This window comes from Lampetra fluviatilis, chromosome 54, assembly GCF_964198595.1.
Source record: "Lampetra fluviatilis chromosome 54, kcLamFluv1.1, whole genome shotgun sequence".
In the NCBI taxonomy this organism is placed as follows: Eukaryota; Metazoa; Chordata; class Hyperoartia; order Petromyzontiformes; family Petromyzontidae; genus Lampetra; species Lampetra fluviatilis.
Window position 1 is genome coordinate 7,482,331 of NC_136328.1, and position 21,335 is coordinate 7,503,665.

At 54.5% G+C, this 21,335-nt stretch overlaps 1 protein-coding gene across 3 annotated transcripts in view; it reads left to right on the forward strand.

Annotated features, from left to right (window-relative positions):
* The window catches only part of LOC144949673 (beta-1-syntrophin-like), a 36,424-nt gene that overhangs the window by 12,106 nt on the left and 2,983 nt on the right, over nucleotides 1-21,335 (forward strand). For all 3 annotated transcript variants that reach the window (XM_078879670.1, XM_078879671.1, XM_078879672.1), the window contains exons 3-7: nucleotides 15,699-15,939; nucleotides 18,106-18,325; nucleotides 19,180-19,319; nucleotides 20,384-20,583; nucleotides 20,716-20,921. In XM_078879670.1, coding sequence (XP_078735796.1) covers nucleotides 15,699-15,939; nucleotides 18,106-18,325; nucleotides 19,180-19,319; nucleotides 20,384-20,583; nucleotides 20,716-20,921 — 1,007 coding nt within the window. The remainder of the gene's footprint in view (nucleotides 1-15,698; nucleotides 15,940-18,105; nucleotides 18,326-19,179; nucleotides 19,320-20,383; nucleotides 20,584-20,715; nucleotides 20,922-21,335) is intronic.

Genomic DNA, 21,335 nt, shown 5'->3' on the forward strand with positions numbered 1-21,335 from the left:
GAACACGCAGTTACACATTTGGCATCGTCGTCTGTAAAGCCAGAGAAGAAACCGGTCCCACCAAATTATGCGACGCTTTCAAGCCGTACCGATTTAGTTATGTGGCTGAGAGCAAATAACTTGATACCGGCCCCACTCATTTCAAACGGTTATCACATAATTGACAGTTATTTTGTACGTATGCATGTTGAACTTCTTTTGCACCGTACGTGGCCAACCGTGCTAAACGGAGGTGCGGGGCAAGGACAACAAACTAAACACAAAACTCGGTTCGAAAGAAATGAGTTTTCAATCTAGATTTAAAAGTGCCTAGCTCCAGTGGCTTCCTAATATCGCGAGTAAGAGCATTCCAGATGGCCGCCAAAAGGAAGAGCGTTCCAGACGGCCGCAGAAGCTCATCTGAAAGCGCGCGATGCGGTGGCCGTCTTTGTTCGATGGCTAGCAGCCAAAAGCCGCTGCGAGGCTGACCGGAGTTCACGTGATGGTTTATGCGCCGGGTGGTTATCGCATCATTCACTGTTATTGGCCACGTAGAGAAGTAAAAAACACAGAAGGGATGCCACCTCACGTGGAGCTGACGTGTTCGATATCGGGCCTGGGCTGGGGGACTACGAGAAGAGGCTGGGCATTGACGCGGTGAAGGAGGGGGGGTTTGCCCAGAGAACTCAATGCCTGTGCTTCCCACACAGCTGCGCTCAGATGCAGGGGATGATAAAAGCACAAAGGTTTAATGATAATAGAACACAGATCGTCTCTGTGTTCTGTTTTTTAAAACAAGGTCTTCTACCCGCACTGCCGCACCGTTAACTTTGTAGAGAACTGCATTCCACAAGGATTCCCATGACCCCACCCTTAATCTCCACCATCACTCACCACCACCTTCGCCGACCACCACCACCTTCACTGACCACCACCTTCACTGACCACCACCTTCACCGACCACCACCTTCACTCACCACCACCGTCACCGAGGGCCCGTCGAGCTGACGCGCATCCAGATCTCGAGGTCCCTCTCGGCGACAGTTAAACAAACCAACCCCCCCACCCCCCCCACCCCCCTTGTTAAATTATGTGTGTTCCGCTATCCTCCGAGTGCGTCCGCAAGCAGCGGCGGTAACTTTGACAAAGCGCAGCAGCGTCTTTGAGACGCCCTCGGAGATCTTTTACTACTTTCTCGGCACCAGTAAAGTAATTTTTTTTCCTCTCCCCAACTCGTTACTTGAAGTATAAAACATTTTACGCGCTCGGTAGACGAGGTCAAAGTGCCCCTCCCCGCTCTCAAGCGACTTTGTCCCATGGCTCAAACTGCCCTTAAGCTGGTGAGTGGAAATTCCACATTCCTATGGCACGGGCCGGTTTTTTGCTTCGATAACCACCGTTGAAGCGACGTAAAATGGAATACATTTTAATGATAGCAATCAATGATAATAATAACAACACCTGAGATGTTACGGGCCTTTGTCAATCCGCTGCTGGATGAAGGCCTCCCCGTGCTGTGTCGTCGGACAAGGGGGTTGTTTGACCATGCTTCACCACGCTGGCCCACCGCCACTCTCGGCAAATCATCCCTTCGGGGTTCAGTAAAGAGAGCACCCGTAACCAGTTTGTGGGGGAAGTTTAACAGCGGTTGTCCTTTGGGTAGACTCGCTCACGCCATAGGAATGTGGAATGTCCACCACTGGCTCAGAGGTGCAAAGAGTTGATGAGCCCCGTATCAACGCCCATTTGAGCAGCAGGCCACACACACTTGAATACGTGGAGCCCAAACACCGGGGAGAATCAGTCGTTCCCATGCCTGTTCCCATGCCTTATCAGTGCCCTGCCTTATTACAGACCAATTCAGACCTTATTGGTCACCCCGTGTCCTTATCAATCTCAACTTTTATCCTATACACCACTTTCCACTACACTACAGGGAGTTTTAAAAAATTGGACCCAATTTCAAAGCAGTATATTTCACGATGGAAACATGTTACAATTACACAAAAAGTTACAAACAGTTTAATGAGTTATCAAGTTTTAATTACCTTTTTATAAATGCTCTATGTGCCCTCCACCTGCTGTATGGACAACATCGAGACGATAGTTGAATTCGTCCCAAATGCCTCTCAAAGTGTCTTCTTCCACTGAAGTCACCGCTGCTGTGATTCTGTTTTTGAGTTCATCCAGATTAGTCGCTGACGGTGACACAAAAACACCTCGGTCTTTGACTTATCTCCACAAGAAAAAGTCGCAGGGTGTGATGATGTCTGGGGATCTTAGGGGCCAAGAGTGTAGCGCCAAGTCTTGGGGTCCCGTGCTACCTATCCAACGTTGAGGCAGCGCGTCTTGCGAATGACTGAGGCTCGGGGCTGTTTGTGCGCTGGGAGAGGCATCTAGCGGTTATCATTTGAAACTCTATGCCCCGCCCCCTCTATGCCCCGCCCCCTCTATGCCCCGCCCTCTCTATGCCCCGCCCTTTCAAGTGGTAAGAGTTTTATTCATGGGCGGTTCGTGGTTGCAGAGATATAGCGATTTTAAAACCCCATTTCCCTGCACGAGAATACGGGGTAAACCGTATGGGTTGACAGCTCTGCGGTCGTTTATCGAGTAAACATTTTTAGCACGTCGTTTGCGTCGGCCTCCGAAGCCTTTTATTGCCTCTTTTTTTACTTGAGCAGCTTTGTCAACCCAATCAGCATAAGGGTGCAACGTTCGCAATTGCGTTTCGCGAGGGGTAAAGCCGTCGGTTCTCATGCGTGCAACGCGGTGACTTCAAGTCGGGGGGCGGGGGGGGTGCGGTCGCTGCACCCAGGAGTCCGTGCGTTCCGGCCACTCCGTCGCGACCCCACAAAACCCTCGGCTGCTCTTTTAGGAGGGCGGCGGTGACAGCACGTGTCCCCGTTGGTCTCCGTTGGTCGTGAGCCCGACAGGAGGCGCGTCGTCGAAGGCGGCGTGCCCTCAAACCCGAGATGGCTAAGTATAGAGTGGACCAGTAAAGATCCCGCCCTGGGTACGGGAGAAAAATCCACGCGGCCACACACGGAGAACACGCAAACTCCATGTATACAGCAGCAGGCCTCACGGTCGTGTTCGACCTCATGACTTCCTGTGTACCAGGCGAGGTAGTTAACATCTCCTAGCCACCGTGATGATGATGAGAGAGAAAGAGACACGCAAACTCCAAATATACAACAGGCACGGTCAGAGTCGGGATCGAATCCACGACCTGCTGCATACCAAGCGAGGTAGTTAACATCTCCTAGCCACCGCGGTGCCCTGTCTTGCGATCCTGTGGCCACCCGGACGTGTGCTTGTATATTGAGGCTGGATGAAAAAAAATAAAGATAACGATTCTCGTTCGTGTCGGTGCACGGGCGTGCGCAAACGTGGACGCGCGTTCTAAGCGCGTGCGCACCTCAACGGCGCACCGCTCGCAGCGCACCTGCACCGATCTCCCCGCGGCGCTTGGGACGTATTCGTGGCACTGGCCGTGGTAAATTCGTTTTTTTTCCACCGTAACCGCCAGCAAATGCGGACGCCCCTGTCCTCGCGTGACCCCGGCCGATTGGCGCAAAGCCGCGGCGGCTGCCGGTGAATTTAAATTTTCTCTTTTGGCAGCGGCGGCGGCGGCGGATGGAGGCGCTGACCCAACAATAAAAAATCTTTGGACAAACGAAAGCGTCGCTTCCCGGCTACACCATCCCACAGCGCCGCTGCCCCGTGGCGTGGGGGGCGGGGATGAGCCCCCTCCCCCCTCCTGCAGAAGGCCCAACCACCCCCCCCCCCCACTAAAGTTTTATAGTCGAGTACAAGAATGTTGGTACAATATTTAACAAGTGGACGATTCTATTTTCAGGATGCCCACACCGATGGTGCTTTATCTGCTGCAGTCTCCTTGTGTGCATGCATGCATGTACGAACTTCTTTCACACCACCGTACGTAGCCAACCGTGCTCAACGGAATCACGGGGAAGGACAACAAACTATGGGTCTCTGTCAGTCTACGCATGCATGTTGAACTTCTTTTGCACCATACGTAGCCAACCGTGATAATCGGAGGTGCGGGAGAAGGACAACAAACTATGGGTCTCTGTGTGAGTCTATGGGTCTCTGTGTGAGTCTGTTGGTCTCTGTGTGAGTCTATGGGTCTCTCTGTGAGTCTGTTGGTCTCTGTGTGAGTCTATGGGTCTCTGTGTGAGTCTATGGGTCTCTGTGTGAGTCTATGGGTCTCTGTGTGAGTCTATGGGTCTCTGTGTGAGTCTGTTGGTCTCTGTGTGAGCATATCGGTCTCTCTGTGAGTCTATGGGTCTCTGTGTGAGTCTGGGTCTCTGTGTGAGTCTATGGGTCTGTGTGTGAGTCTATGGGTCTTTGTGAGTCTGTTGGTCTCTGTGTGAGTCTATGGGTCTCTGTGTGAGTATGGGTCTCTCTGTGAGTCTGTTGGTCTCTGTGTGAGTCTATGGGTCTCTGTGTGAGTCTGTTGGTCTCTGTGTGAGTCTATGTGTCTTTGTGTGAGTCTGTTGGTCTCTGTGTGCGTATGGGTCTTTGTGAGTCTATGTATTTATGTTGAACTTCTTTCGCACCGTACGTAGCCAGCCGTGCTCATCGGAGGTGCGATGCTTGTGTAATTTGCCAAGCGTCATGTGGTGATGCACAGGCTGTCTGCAGTAGTAGGCTGAGATATCCTCGATAGAGGCTCGCGAGAGAGATGGATCTGGTGGGGAGCCCCTTTCGTCAGCGGTGGCGGTGTGAGCGAGCGATTGCAGGGCTCCACCTTTGCAGTTTTAATGTCTGTGGTAGAGTCGACGCAGCCTCAAATGGAGTGCCTGGTGCGGTGTGTCGTAAACATCTCCGCTGCGGAGACAAATGTGGCCCGGGCATGGTGCTGGCCACCCAGCCCCTCGTGTGCCATTACGGCCTTGATAGGTGCTACTCGCTAACACCACTTGTCCCGACAGTCTGTCAAGGCTATACGGGGATCTTTGTCTGTGGGGGGGGGAGGGCGGGCAGGGAACGAGCACAATGTGGTGAAGTACGTCACAGCGTTCCCTGCACAGGAGGGGGGGGGGGTGGCGGGGAGCGGAACGCACGACGGACAATAGCGGACCGTATCGTCGCGCATTCCCTCCGGCGTTCGTTTAAAGCCCATTGAACGTTGACCGTGTCGTGCCTCCCCCCTTCCGGAGGTTTTGTTTACCCCCACCCCCGACCCCTCCCCCCACTGAAGGTCAGGCGACAAGGCTGGAACGGCAGAGTGAGGGGGTTAACGTCACGGCTTGGCGCTGCGGGGAATTTGCTCACTTTCGCGAAGTGGATTTCTCCTGGGCGTCCGAAACCCGGGTTGAACCCGGGCTCCCTCGGCAGTGCTGGCTCAAGCATCTCCGACGTGGCCAGAGCGAGCACCCAGCCACCTCACATTGTCAATGCAGCATTCCCTCGTTATTCATGAGCTTGCTGTCCGCGATTTTGGCTATCTGCAAATCGTATCTGGAACTCTACACGACTGCATCTCTCTCTCTCTCGAGAGAGAGAGAAAATAACAGAAAGTGATGATATAAAGTGACGAGAGATAAAGAGATGAGATGTTTCGATAATTTTCATGTATTTAATCGGTTATTTACGTATTTATTTACGGTGATTAATTACAAATATAGGTTTTCGTAGGCCAATATTATTACGCGCGAAATGTACTTCTCGCCAGCATTTCCGGAACGTATCCCTGGTGTATAACGAGGGAACGCCGTATTTTCCGTCATCTGCATTGTTTCGGGATGTTGCCTCCCAGTCGCGTGGTGGCAACGCGTGCGGGGTAATCGGTGGTGGAAACCTGCCGGTGTGCGATGGTCGGGCATGCCCCACCGGTGCATCCCAGCGACGCGCCAGCTGCCGATAGCGGAACTCGTCAGAACGGTTCTCCTATTCTCCGCCGTGTCTCCGCGGAGGTTTAAGCCGCCGTGAGTGCGTGGGCCCGCGGGCAGGGCAGGATGGGTTTCGCGAGGGCACGTCCACGTTTTAATTTGGGTAAATCGTGAGCACAACATCATCACAGAGGGGCTTTTTTTAATCCGGGTCATATCGCATCGACCGAATGGGGGCTCTTGAGTCAAGATATTAATAACCCGTGGACCTTTCCTGATAGGGGGTGGGGGGGAGGAAGAGGTAGGGGGGTTAAAGACGTGCAAATAACATACCGGGGGCGCTGTTGGACGTAATCAAACGATTTGACCTTCGCACACAGCCGGTAGAAGGAGCGGGGGAAACGTTCGCCCCAGGGAAAGAATATTCATGCCTCCCCTGGGGGTGGGGCGGGGGACTAAGAAAAATATTCAATCCTTCCCGGTAGGGTGGGGGGTGGGAACAAATATTCTTGGGGGCGGGGGGGGGACCAATATTCGTTTACACCGGCAACAGTTGTGGCTATATCCGGAGGTGAATGTGACCGCACACGTGCGGCATGCGTTGGCACTTGGGTGGCCTGCGCGCACCCCCCCCCCCCCAACGCTTCCAGCAGCGTTTGTTCTCTCCCTCTTCTCACCTGTGATGAGAGGAGGGAGCGAGGAAGAGGAGAGAGAGAGCGAGGACCCCCTGAGAATACAGAGCACGCTCGTGTTGAATAGAAAAAGCCCGTTGCCGCGCCGGTGGCGTCGGGCTCCGGGGATGACATTTTAGCTGTTTTGCGATCAAGCAAAAAAAAAACATCTGTTCCCGCGCCCTCTGACCGGCCGTCACGCTCCGCCGGCTCGTTTAGGGGCAAGGTGGAAAATTTACGCGGTCGCGCATCGGTGCCGGCGGCGTCGGCGGCGGTGACGGTGATGGAGGGAGGAGAACTGACGAGCCGGGGGTTGGGAGAGAAGCGGGAGTTTGGGAGCTATGGAAAATGCAGTCGTGGCTGAGCAGTGGTGGGGCGCAGTTGTCACGGGCCCTGGTGCATCTCCACCGCCTGCACACTCGATAGCTGGCGCCGCTGACCGAACCCTAGGGGAGCCTTGACACTGAACCCAGGGGCGTAGCGTGGTTGGCACGGGCGCTCGTGCAAAGAATGAGATGGGGGCCCATATCCAATTTCCCTCATCTTCTTCATAGCCCAGTGCCCGGGCCTCTGTGATGAGATGTTAACGACCTGGCCTAGTATGCAGGAGGTCGTGGGTTCGATCCTGACCCTGACGCCTGCTGCTGTATATTTGGAGTTTGCGGTGTCTCTCTCTCTCCCCATAGTCGTGTGGATTTTTGTCCGGTTTTTCCTCCCACATTAGAAACATGCGCGACGAGTATTTGGCTACTATGAGCTATGATTTCTGAAAAAGAGCTACATAGCTGAACGGAGCCTTACCTGGTAAAATAAAAAAAATTGTGTTTCGTTTAATTCTCTAGTTTAGTTTATGGGCCTTGGTGCAGCCCCACTGGCTGCACGCTCAATGTCTGGCACCATTGACTGAACCCTCGGGGGGGAGACTTAAGTGTGGCCCTGTGAGCCTCATTAACACAGAGCCCAGGGGCATAGCGTGGTTGGCATGGGCCTTAGTGACAGTAATCAAATGGGGCCCCTCTCATTGCTCCATCTTGCATGCAGATACGCCGGATGGATTGTTGCATTGGTGCCCGTGAGATGACAATGACTTTGGGGATGCCTTTATCCAGCAGTGGATTGATCATGGCTACTGTTGCTGCTGCTGCTGATGCTGACGAAGGCAACTCGCGCGCCTGTGAGTACGTGTGTCGAACTTCTTTCTCACCGTACGTAGCCAACCGTGCTAATCGCGGGCGCGGTTGAAGGACGTCAAACTAAACACACAAAGCAGTTCTGATGAAACGAGTTAGCTTCATTGCGAAGGGCAAAGCTGATTAAACAAACGGGCGCCGCGGGAAGAGTGCCACGTGCCCGCGATTGAAAATGCCAGCGTGGGGCTGGTGGCGGCGCAGAGTGGGGGAGACGAGAGACAAATAAATAGATAAATCGAAAAGGTAACATTCGCAATAATTCCTCTCTCTCTCTCTCTCCCTGCGGCCGGCCGGCAGAAGAGGAGCGCGTAAATATTTGGCCGCTCCAGAGCACGCGTGGAATGTGACGCGAGCGGCAGCTGCGCCCTGTGTGTCGGCCAAAGAGCGCACGTGGGAGTGTGGGTGCTCACCCGCTCACCCTCCCACTCGCTAGCCCGCTCACCCACTCGCCTGCTCACCCTCCCGCTGCCTCGCCCGCTCACCCTCCTCCCGCCCGCTCACCCTCCTCCCGCATGCTCACCCGCTCGCCCATTCACCGTCCCACTCGCTCGCCCGCTCGCTCACCCCCCCACTTGCCCTCTCACTCTCCCACTCTGCTCACTCAGCCTCCTGCTCGCACGCCCGCTCACTCGCCCTCTCACCCAACACGCTCATTCTGTTCTACCAATCATGTCAACTCGCACTCTCTCCCACACGCCCGCTCACCCTCCCACTCATTCACTTGCTCATCCTCCCGCTCATTCACTCGCTCACCCTCCCACTCATTCACTCGCTCACCCTCAAACTAATTCACTCACTCACCCTCCCGCTCATTCACTTGCTCACCCTCCCACTCATTCACTCGCTCACCCTCCCACTCATTCACTCGCTCACCCTCCCACTTATTCACTCGCTTACCCTCACACTCATTCACTCGCTCACACTCCCGCTAGCTCGCTAGCACCCACGGCAGAGATGGAGCGACGAATTCTGTTCGTTCATGAGATCCAAATCGATTGCTGCAATGTGAGACCGTGAAAGATGTGATGACATGGGAGGGAGGCCTTCACCCAGCAGTGGATAGATCATGGCTGTTGATGATGATGATGACGACGATGATGATGCTTATCCAGTGGGCATTTAAAAAAAAAAAAACTCTTGACCGGTTTTGACCTTTGGGGTCTCACCAGCATGATTCCACATCAATGTAAGTATTTGGCTATGAATGTCCACATGATGAGCCACTTCGTTGAGCTATAATTTGCAATAGCCAGGTCACTTCTGAAAAAGAGCTATTTAGCTCAGTGGGCCTTACGTGGTTTAGTTTTAAAATTAGTTTGTATGCAAAGAGTGATGACGACCATGATGGAGATGTCAAAACCGGTCCAGGGTTTGCTTGTATTGAACCAATGCTGGTGAGATTACACACTTCTCAGAGGGTCTTACGGCTGATAGGAAGTGTAATCTATTTTTTTTCCTTTTAAATACAAACTAAAAAAAACACTTTTATTTATCACGTGGAGGGACAGAAATATAACGGCGGTGCATTGTCGTCCCCTCCGAAACCGGGACGTGCGAAGCCCTCGTCAATGTCCTGATGCGACTCGGTCAGACATTGGCGAGGCGGTGGCGGTGGCGGTGGCAGCCCCAGCAGTTTCGCGGCCGCAGCGTGTTCGGCGTCGTTTGTGGAGTGTGTCTCTCTCCGCTGCCGGACCCTCCGTACCCGGACGCGCGCGGCCACGAGTGGCAGCTGTTTTTGCCCACGTGGAGGGGCGCGCGCGTTAACGGGTCAACACGCGTCGCCAAGTGCTCCGTGGGCCACGGCAGAAATTAAAGCCTGCGCCGGTTGTTTTATACGGCCGATGAGGTGCGATGTTGTGTTCATGATAAAAACCCCGGTCAATTCGCGTGGTTACCACATAATTCACTGCTATTGGTGGCCTGCGTAAATAAATTGGAACCGGTCAAGTAATGGCACCTCTGGGCGGGTCGGGGCGGGGCGGGGGGTACCAACGAGTGGGATACCTGGTCTGGGCTCATGGGACTACAGCGAAAGAATCCACACGACCTTCGGCACCGCTGCGGGTGGGCGCCGTTTGCGAGCGCCTATTGCACACCGGGCAGCCCGGCGCGGGTGCGGCAGCTGCGTTGGGGAGGCCTTCGTCCGTGAGTGGACGGACAAGAAGGGCCGCACGTCGTTGTGTTTGCCGACTCGTCGGGAGTTTGTGTAACTGCTTAGGTGGCCTTCTGCAATGTCACGTGCCTTCCTCTCTGTGCATCACCAGGCTCAATAGCTCCTTGCTCTCCTGCTCTCTCTATGACAGCATCGCTCTCTATGAAGTGTCTTCTCCCCCCCCCTCCACACCGATCCTCTTCCCATCTGAAAATAATCCTTCCTCTGTGACTTGCTCCCAAAATATGGGAATCCACCCCGCTACCCACCCCCCCACCTTTTCTCGACTCTTTGTATAGCATCTTGTGCCGTGTAGCAGCAAGTACAGATGTAACAACTACTGTAACTTGCACCGACAGCGGACGTTATGCCTGGCAGGGTTTGCCGGGTTGGGTTTGCCGGGTTGGGTTTGCCGGGTTGGGTTTTGCCAGGTCGGGTTTGCCGGGTCGTGCCACGTGTTGAGCGTTGCTTCTCTCAAGCTAATGCCACTACGACACTTGCTACTGGGCGTCTCCACACGTTGAATCCGGCGATGTTTGCCGAGTGTTCGACCGCCTGACTCAACTCCTGAAGCCCGACCCGGATAAGCGTGCTTGCGTAACCGACAGCCCTTATGTCGATCCACTGCTGGATGAAGGGCTTCCTATCGTCGTGTTGGCCGTAGGGGGTTGTTTACCCCACTGATAACTTCACCACGCTGGTCATTGCAGGTATTGTCCATGCCCGCGTTTCGGATCCACGCGTATTCGAGGATCGTAAAAGTTATTTTATGCAGACCCCCACAAAAGTTTTTTACGATTTTTATTGTTTGCCCAGCCACTGCCGACCGCGAACTCGTAGCACTCCGCGCGTCTTACTGCCCACGGTCGAAACCTGGATTAGCACCCAGGTTCTCAGCGGCGGCAGCTTGGCGGCTACGACACGTCACTCCCCCCCCCCCCCCCGAGCCACTCGACCACCACCACCTCACCCCTCGCCTTTTCGAGCAACGGCTCGAGCGAGGCCTCGAGTCACCGGATACAGGAAACGAAAGGAACGGGGGGGGGGGGCATCATCGATCTGGTAACTGAAAATACCCAGCAGCGGCTGTCCCCGTCGCACTACGCGGCATTGGCGGTGGCGTTACACCGCGCCGTCAATATTCCCGCGCCACTGGGCGCCACGCTAACGCCCAAGCTGGCGTGCGTGCGTGTGTGAGTGCGCGTGTATGTGAGTGCGAGCGTGTGTGTGCACACGTGTGTGTGTGCACACGTGTGCGAGTGTGTGAGTGCGTGTGTACGAGCTGGTGAGCCGGCTGCAGCCCCCTTTCCTTTCCAAGGGAAAGGTTTTGGCCACGGACGCTCCATTGCCTTGACGAGAGAGGGGTGCGTTGGCCTCTGCTGGAATTTAGGCCGTCGGTGGGGTCAAAGTTTTCCCCGAGCCGGGGGGCGTTGCCGCGCCCTGGAAGTTGGGCGCACGCTCCGAGCCAACGGATCCCGACGGTTATCCGTTCGATGAAAAGACGCAGAGTGGTGATGTATTATGTTCGCTCGCGCTCTTGTCAATTACCCTTGCCACGCGCTCTGCACGGTGGACTGACGAACCGTTTAGCAAAATTTGAACCACCGACGCTACTTTAATATTAAAGTCTGCCCAATGAAACTACCAGCATCTGGAATTAATAAAGTGAGCTCCACCTGATGGGACCGCATCACTGTGAGAAAATTCAGTGGAGTGGGGGGAGGGCAGATTTTTTTTTGGGGGGGGGGGCGTTCTAAGGGGAGATGGATCCTCACCATAAAAAATTTGAATCTCTGCCACTTGCCGTAGAGTGCCTGTGGGAGATGAATTCCTGGACCCGCGAGGTCTCCCTAAAAAAAATAAAGACACACGTGTGATCTCATCGGGCTCCCACCTGGTTTAAATACACAACATCAATCGCATCGCTGTATACGTGTCCATATTCTGGTTTAGGGCGCTGAGCTTTGTAACATTTCCCCCCCCCACTCCATACGAGAAAACTGCTCTCAACTTCAAACACGGAGCCAAAACCGCAGCTGTGCCACGTTTTATTTATTTAAATTGTATTTCTTTTTTCTTTCCCCGTTCTTCTTCTACTTAAAGGAGCCGGCGAAAGGGGCCGGGTGTGGGGGGTTGGGGCGGCCAGTGGGCGGCTCCCAGGAATTTTTCGGAGGAATTTCCCTGCCACGAGTGGCCGTGCGGGGCTCGGAACGGGAACGTGAGGGTTTGCTGGCGTCTGCGTGCGCGCAACGGCGGCTTCGCAGCGCTCTCTGCTCGCCGGCTCGCCGTCCTCCCCCCGTGGACGCTGTTTAGCGAGCAAACCCCCCATCCCCCCCCGTGTTGAGATCACGGTAGCGTCAAGCAACGACTTTCGCACGCCTGGCAATGTGCGGTGGCGGCGTGAAGAACGTTCGACGCACTTGCAGGCGTGCGTCAGCGCTCACGCGCGCGCAGATTCAAGACACGCACGCAAAATTTGAGATGTCCGTATCGACCGATGAGAGCGGTTAGCGGGTGGGAGGGGGGGGGGCCTTGGGCAGGATGCGTCGCTCGTAGTGGTGGGTGAACGGTTTGGGTGGGGCGAGACTAAGGATGGAGTGACAGCCAAAGGAGGGAATGCGCCCGGTGCAGGCCGCACGCCGCGGAGACGGAGCGATGAGATTAGCTCGTGCGCAGGCGCTTGACAGATTGTTTCATCCTGGGATGGTGAGGGGCAGCGACAACGTGGGGAGGCCTTCATCCAGCAGTGGATTACGGTTGAGGATGATGCCCCCCCCTCGTGTGCCGTGCCATTCTTTCATAGGTGCTCGCACTCGCACACGAAAATCCCCCCAGGAGCCAACACGGACTGATAAGCGAGCAACTACGAATGCCGGGATTGTGCACAGAGGGGGGTGGCATAGCTGATGTGAGCCGTGGTCAGGGATTGAACTCGGGTGGCCCGGGTTTGTGGCGAAGCGTGCTGACCGCCAGACCCCACCGCTCCAGCCCAGACGCGGGAAAACTCAACAAGGCCCGCGCGGAATTGACGAACGCTACGTTTGTCCGGGACGTGCAATTACGGTGGCGGGAATTGTGCAGGCAGGGTGGTGGAGGTGGGGGGTGGGAGGGCGTGTGGAAGAGGTGCTTCAAGCAGAGGTGGGACAAAGTCATTGTTATGCAAGTCCAAGTCGAGTCGCAAGTCATCAAATTCATGACTCGAGTCTGACTCGAGTCCAAGTCACATGACTCGAGTCCACACCTCTGGCTTCAAGGTCTGTGGGGTGACGCCGCTGCCAACGTCTCTGCCACCGCCTCGCCTGGGGCATTATCTGTCCCCGTGAGCCGCTCGCCGCGGACCCAAAATAGGCAAGCCGAGCGGTGCCCGTTTACTTAAAATATCCCCCGCGGGCGTTGGGTTCTTTGGGCACCGCGAGTGGCCACTGGAGGTAAGGGGGGGGGCAGCGTGGTTGGGCGGCGGGGAGGGGGGCGGGATGTGACCATTAAAAAAAAGAAGTCTGGTCTCGTGTTACTTGGCGTGTCGATGAGGATTGTTGTGCGAAAACCCCAAGTGCGTCGCTCGGTTTTGGTCCGGTTCATTGGAATCGTCGCACGGGGGGGGGGGGGGGGGGGGATGCAATCCAATCCGTGCGGCAGCCGATTCAAGCGAGGTGTCCAAACTAACGTGGGCGTCACATTCATCCAGTGTACAGTTACTTGCAGCCCTTTTATCATTATATAATGCCGGATGAAGGCGTCCCCCCCCCCGTGCAGCGTTTGATTATGAAGAGAGGGGTTGTTTGACCATACTTCACGATAGTTAGTCCTGGGTGATAAAGCGGATGGGGGGCAGGGTATGCCCCCCCCCCCCGCCAGGAACCAGTTCGCACATCACTCACCACTGATGTTGGCCTTGGCTAGGAATTGAACTCAAGCGGCTGGTCTATCACACGAACTCCGGTCGTCATCCTCGCAGCAGGAGCGGCTTTTGGCTGCCAGCCATCGAACAAACACGGTGGTCACAGCATCGCGCGGCGCTTTCGGATCCGCTTCTGCAGCCGTCCGGAACGCTCTTCCTTCCGACATTAGGAAGCCACTGGGAGATGTGCACTTTTAAATCGTCATCTAGATTGAAAAGTAATTTCCTAAGAACTGCTTTTTGTGTTAATTTTGTTGTCCTCCCCCCCACACGTCCAATCAGCACGTCTGGCTACGTACGGTGCAGTGCGCTAACCACTGCGCCACTATTCCAGCCAGTGTTGGTCGAGAGTCATAAATAGACAAGGAGTTGGGAGAATCGTTTTAGGCGTGGCCTGGTGGCGGTAGCTCCCCTGCTGCTCGCGGCTGCCTGTGACCCAGCGCTGTGGAGTCGGCAGCGAGGGTCGGTGGATCACACGCAGATGTTGTGAAACTCCCTTCCCCGTGGGCGTCTAGGTGCCGTAACCCTGCTTGGCTCGCCAGGTGTAGGCAACGAAGCAAGTGGACTCATCGCCATCTGTACGGGGATAGAGCGTTGCACCCTTGCGCAACGCGTAGGTTTTTTCAGAGTTGATCCGATTTTCTCCCACGTGTTTCACAGAGGCACCGATTGGCTGAAAATCTCTTAAAATAAAAACCCAGTGCAGGGGACACAGCTGAAAAAGATTCCGATGACTCAGTGTGGCTTTCCTATATAAATAAGTTAATTATAATTATTAACATTCGCTTGAAAAAATATTCTGAGCACGAACAGAAGCAGACGAAGCCGCCTCGTTTCTCAACATTTCCGCTGCCGCAAGTGCGCTGAGCCCTGTGCAGTCTTCCTCAGGGGCTGGACGGCCGCCGTAAAATGCATTGGCGGCCAATGGCAGCCGGTCGCCAATGGCAGGCGGTCGCAAGCATCGCGTCACCAGACCGGGGGGGTCGGCAACCCACGACTCCGAGGCCACGGGTTGCCTTATTAAGGACCCACCGTCTCGTATTCAGGACGTCCACCGCAGCTCTTGAAATACTGTCGAGTTTTTTTTTGGCCCGAATTCGAAAAGAATGGCTCTTCTCCCGTCATGTTGGTTGCCAACCTCCTAACTTAGTTCCAACGGAAATTTGACCAAAACATCCAAATGCAGGTGCCTCCTGAGGAAATGCCTTGACGCACTTATTATTATTCTTGTGTTGTGAGCATCCAGAGGTCAGTGATCAAAGGGGAAGACCTACACCCAGATGGTGGTGATGATGTTGAGACTAATAACAAGCCTCCAGGAAGGACACGTTGACCACGTGACCTCTGAGGGCGCTAGCAGAAGGTATACAGGTTTGTTGGTGTACGTATGTATGTTGAACTTATTTCACATCGTACGTAGCCAACCGTGTTAATCGGATGTGAGGGGGGTGGGGGGAAGGACAACAAACTAAACAACAAAAAGCAGTTTTAAAGAAATTAGTTTTTAATCTAGATGATGATTTAAAAGTGCAGAGCTCCAGTGGGTTCCGAATATCGGAAGGAAGAGCATTCCAGACGGCCGCAGAAGCGCATCTGAAAGCGCGAGGCGATGACCGTCTTTGTTCGATGGCGTAGCCAAAAGTTGCTGCTGCGAGGATGACCGGAGTTCACGTGAAGGTTTATGCTCCTTGACGAGACAAGTAAGGTCATTGTGGTTCACTTGTGGAAAGCACTTTGTGTGTAATAAGTGCGACCTTCCAACGTATCTGATCGGCAACCGGAAGCCAATGCAGCTCAGCGAGCACTGGACAGATTTGGTCGGATCTTGCAGTGCCCGTCACGAGACGCGGCAGATAATTTTGTGCAATTGCGGCATCACCGACATCGTCCGTGACGACCTATTGACCTTGACCTACTCTCTCCCTCCCTTCCTCCCCGCGCACGCGCCAGTCAAGTACCTGCGTGAGGTGACGCCCTACTTCAAGAAGGGCTCTCCCATCGGAGAGCTGGGCTGGGAGGTGGCGCCTCCGCTCACGCCCAAGCCCAGCCTCGCGGTGGCGGCAGCGGCCGGCAACGCGGCGGGCGGCTCGCCGGACGCGGGGGTCCACGACGCCGCCAAGGACAAGAAGCGGATCCCGCTCAAGATGTGCTTCGTCACGCGCAACCTCAGCAAGCCGGACCCCGAGAACAGGTGGGTCGGGGGCGGATCAGTGGGGCTCGGGGGACAGGATGAGCCCGTGTGGTTCGGCGGCACGGATTCATTGGTTATTCTTCTTCTTCCCTCGTACGGCTTACTGACGCAGATGCAGAGCAACAATGACAGCCTCACGTTCAGCCGGAGCAGCAGAGCGTATCGCTGTCATCTCTCCTTCCTATTTGTGGATAGGGCATTGTTAGACGTTGTGTGGTCTGTCCTGGATGACCACAGTCGCACACTGCTGGAGAGTTTAAAATTTTCCAGCGGATGCGGTTGAGGGTGGACCATGAGCTTCGTGAAAGCTTCGTGAAAGCTCATGGGACCATGATCTTTCATGGACCATGAGGGTTTCTTTTGCGTTGGGTTTTTCACAGCAGGTGTTTGTTTGCGAGTTTCTTTCAACTCCTTTCAGCTCTCCAAGCTTCATCGGGATGATTTGGTGATCGCTCGGATTGAGGCCTTGTTAAGGCCCGCACCTGAGCACGTGACGGTTAACCCCTGTGCCCCACCGCTCCATCCCACTGCAGTGTCCCCGCACTTCTATAAACACTCAGAAGTGGAGTTGGCCAGACATCCCAATATCGTTCATAATACAGGTTTTTTTTGGGGTTAGATCGCGTAAATATATAAATGTGTCGTTAAACCCGCCACCACCTGACACAGCCAACTAGTAAGGTTTGTCACGTAAACAGAAGATGCCAATTCGTTACAAGTACAGCACACCGGTGTGTTGGAGACCCAAGCGACAACATTTACAATCTGAGTACGACGTTTCACCAGTAATTACAACTAGCTTCATCAGGCGACAGCCAGATTTGAGGAGAAGGCCTCCTGGCGGGTTTAACGACACATTTATATACAGTGGTACCCCGGAGATCGAACTTAATTCGTTCCAGAAGGCCATTCGAACACCGATTTATTCGAACATCGAATTAATTTTCCCCATAAGAATTAATGTAAATGACATTAATTGGTTCCAGACACAAGAAATCTCTCATTATAAAGCATTTTTACACGAAGTTTACAGTAATTACATGCATAAAATCATACAAAAAAACAAGAAACACAATAAATAAATGGAATAAATGAATAAATATATGGAATAAATGAAATAAATTAACATTGAACTTTACCTGCAGTAAGGAGAGTTGTTGGCTTGAGTGGAAGGTGGTGAGGAGGAGGAGGGTGGTGGTGGTGTTATTGTTTGGAAGGGGAGTCACCTTTGTCTGGGCAAGCGTCATGCACGCTGGGCCATACGCGTCTCAGCCGTACAGTTTCTTTCAAGATTTCCCGTTCGACCTCCGAATTTAGTTCGGTTTCTGGGGCAAAAAATGTTCGGAAATATCGTTCGAACACCGATTTGTTCGAGTTCTGGTGCGTTCGATCTCCGATGTTCTACTGTATTTACGTGATCTAACCCAAAAACAATGGCATTATGGATGATGTTGGTCGCGAAAGCCTACGTGTGAAACCATCCCAATATAAGTTCACAGAGCTCGGGCAGTCGTTGGCGCCGGTTCTGGCCGCCTTCCCGCTCGCCTGTGGTTTCCTCGCCGCCGTGCGAACAGAGACGCACACGTTACAAACTCTGCAACGCCTCTGAGATGTGCTCAGCAAGAATGACACTGGAGTAAAATAGAAACGATGACCTTGTTCTGTATTTTTGACCATTCTTGACCAGTAACCTGACTGTGTCCCGTCCAGTGCTCGCCGAGCTCCATTGGCTTCCGGCTGCTGAATGAAAACATTAGAAGGTCGCACTCGTTACGCACAAAGCGCTCGCCACAAATGAACCGCAATACCTCGCTGATCTCGTCAAGGAGCATAAACCATCATCACGCGAACTCCGGTCATCCTCGCAGCAGCGGCTTTTGGCTCAGACATCTGACAAAAACTGCATCGCGCGCTTTCAGATGTGCTTCTGCGGCCGTCTGGAACGCTCTTCCTTCCGACATTAGGAAGCCACTGGAGCTATGCACTTTTAAATCATCATCTAGTTTTAAAACTCATTTCTTTAGAACTGCTTTTTGTGTTTAGTTTGATGTCCTTCCCCCACACCTCCGATTAACCCGGTTGTCTACGTAGAGTGCGAAATAAGTTCAGCATATATGTGTGTACATTCGGTCACGTCTCGCCCCCCCCCCCACCCCCCGCGACCAGGCTGATCGAGCTGCACTCGCCAGACAGCGCTCACACCATCGTGCTGCGCTGCCGCGACTCTGCCGGCGCCCACGCGTGGTTCGGCTCGCTGCACGCCAACGCGGCCGCCCTGACGCAGGCCGCGGTGCGAGAGGCCAACCAGCTGCTGCAGGCCGCCGGCGGTGGCGGCGGCGGCGGCAACTGGGGACCCGTGCAGCACATGGGCTGGCTGGCGCAGCAGGTGCGTGAGGTCCGGGGGGTGGGCAGTGCCCTGCGTTGTATTTGGCAGGCCACGCAATATTTAAAAAGCGTATTTACACAGAAAAGCCACACCGAAACCGAATACTCTTTATCGAGAGGGTCCTTTCTGCATTGTTTGGATGTTTGGCCAACGCTAATGACGTCGTAACGTTTATAGCGATGGGAAGTAACCGGTTGGGCCGGAGGAAACCGATGCAGAATGGGGTGGTGGACCGACTGCACGCGCTCGCGGAGAGGCGCCGGAGTGAGGAATCGAGCCCAATTCTTCCCGATGATCGCGCAACAATAATACAAAAAAATATCACCAACCGAAGGGTAACAATTGAACAAATGAAACTGTGGAAATAATTTACAGCCATCGGCCCCCTAGATGGCCTCCATGGTACGTTGGTCGTTGTTTGACCATACTTCACCACGCCGGTGATGGTGATAGACGTGAAAAAAAGTACCTCTCAACCCTTCTAACCCTTTTACCCTCCCTCCCCCCCTATCCTTGGTGTCTCCCCTAAGTCTGTTGGTTATTTCTGCCTCCCCCCCCCCCCACCTTTTTCCCAACCCACCCCCCCCCCATATAAAGCTTCACCCCCACCCCCCTGCCCCCCCCCCGACGCAGGGTCCCCACTTGACTGGGGCAGCGAGTCCAATACCCTCCGCCCCGTCGAATTTTCTCAGATTCTCCATCACCCCCTCCCCCCCCACACACACGTCTGCTGGTTACCGGGGGCGTTGTACCGGGGGGCTCGCGCTTTTGTTGCAATAAACCTCCCCCCCCCCCAAACGAAACTAACGTCACTCACGACGCATCCCGTGTTACCCCCCCCCGCACCGTCTCAGGTGACGGCAGAGGGCCACTCGCAGTGGAAGGCCGTGCTCATGGTGCTCACCGACAGAGACCTGGCGCTGCACCAGACCATGCCGTGGACGCGCGAGGCGTGGGCGGCGCCCCTCGTCAGCCACCCGCTGCTCGCCACGCGGTGCGGCCACGCAGACACGGTGGTGGGAGGGCGGTGGGTTGGGGGGGGACATGCTGAGATTGACACTTGACGGAGACAGAATCGGAATATTTATTTGTACTGGAGGAATCTGATGAGCTGTGAAGCTTTGTCACAGATGTCCAGTAGGGGGCACGGGGTCAGAACGTGACAACAACAACCGATACAAAAACACCATGGGAGTGCAAAGTTTAGGAAAGGTAAACAAAGCACTTGTAAAATTATATACAAATACAACTAAAATATTTTTTTACGAGCTAAAAAATTTACGAAAGAACCTTTTTTACCTGACCAGGTAGAAGCCCACCGAGCTTTTAGCTTCTTTTTCAGAAGCAGCCTGGCCACAAATGATCGCTCAACAAAGTGGCTTATCATCATGTGGACATTTATAGCAGCAAAATTATCTAAACACATGTTTCTAAATGTGGAGGGAAAGACCAGTTGTGCTCTTGATACATGGGCACACGTGGAGCATGGGAACAGGATAGCGGTGGAGGGATGACACAGGACACGGGGTACACATCAAGCAAAACGTTTTCTAATTCAAATTGCACACACGGTACGAATGTTGAAATTCTTTTGCACCGTGCATAACCAACCGTGGCAATTGGAGGTGTCCCATGGCCCTCACAGTGTGTGGGAACACACAAAGGACACGTGGAAGGAATAGGGCACTCGGCGGAATAAAAATATGAAATGTTGCACTTGAGGCCCATGGGAACGTGACATTAGTAGCACGGGACATGGGGCACGTGGGAACATGACATTAGTAGCATGGGGCATGGGGCACGGGGCATGTGGGAACATGACATTAGTAGCATGGGACATGGGGCACGTGGGAACATGACATTAGCATGGAACTTGGGGCACGTGGGAACATACCCCGGAGATCTTAGGTGTTGGGTCTTTCAAAGATGGACGTATTTGCACAAGGCTTGCTTATCCACAGACATACATCTGTTGCATGCACGCACGTGTCAGCGCCCGTAGTACCACCGTCATAACCCGGCCCCCCCCCCCCCCCCCAACACGGCCACCGCCTGCAGGCTGGTGCACTCGGGGGCACTGCACGGCTCTCCTCCGCCGCCCCACACGGAGCTGACGTTTGCGACTCGCACGGGCTCGCGGCACGGCGTGGAGACGCGCGTCTTCCGCGCCGAGACGAACCGCGAGTTGGCGGCGTGGACGCGGCTCGTCGTGCAGGGCTGCCACACTGCCGCCGAGCTCATCAAGGAGGTGTCCGTGGGTACGCGCATAGACGACGAATCAACGTCGTCCATCCTAAAAAAACACATCTTACACTCGCAATGAGCGCATCCCAATCGTTCGCGCGAGAGCCGATCAAAAGCGATTCGCGTGTCCGCCCCTGGTCCCTCAGCGTGCAAGCTGCGGGACGCCGACTGCACGCTGAGCATCCACTTTGAGGAGGGGTTCTGCCTGAGCCGCGACGGCGGGGGAGGCTCGGTGGGGGGGGCGGCGGTACCGACGCCCATCCTGCGCTACCCGTTCGAGCGCCTGCGCATGTCGTCCGACGACGGGGACCACGCCCTCTTCCTTGACTTCGGTGGCCCCGAGGGCGAGCTGGTGAGTGAGCCCCCGACTCCCGACAACCCCCACCCCCCTGCTGCTTGCGTAGCGAGCTTTATAATGGATATTAAATCGATATTCAATCGATGGGAGTGAGGTAATAATCAGTGCACGGACGCTATGAACATGACGGGCTCAGTTCGATTCCCGGTCATGGCTAAGATCAGTGGCCAGTTATATCTGAAAAGGTCCTAGGCACCACGCCCCCCCCATTCACCAGCTCGCACTGACCGGCATGGTGAAGTATGGTCAAACAACCCCCTGACCAACACTGCATGAGGAGGCCCTTGTACAGCAGTGGCTTCACTAAGAGAGAGTATTCAATTGACGATTCGAAGCGTCTAATCGCCCGCAGGGTCTTAATTTTAGAGCTTTCGTGACTGCAGGAATTACTCTTTGGTTCTTTCGGTA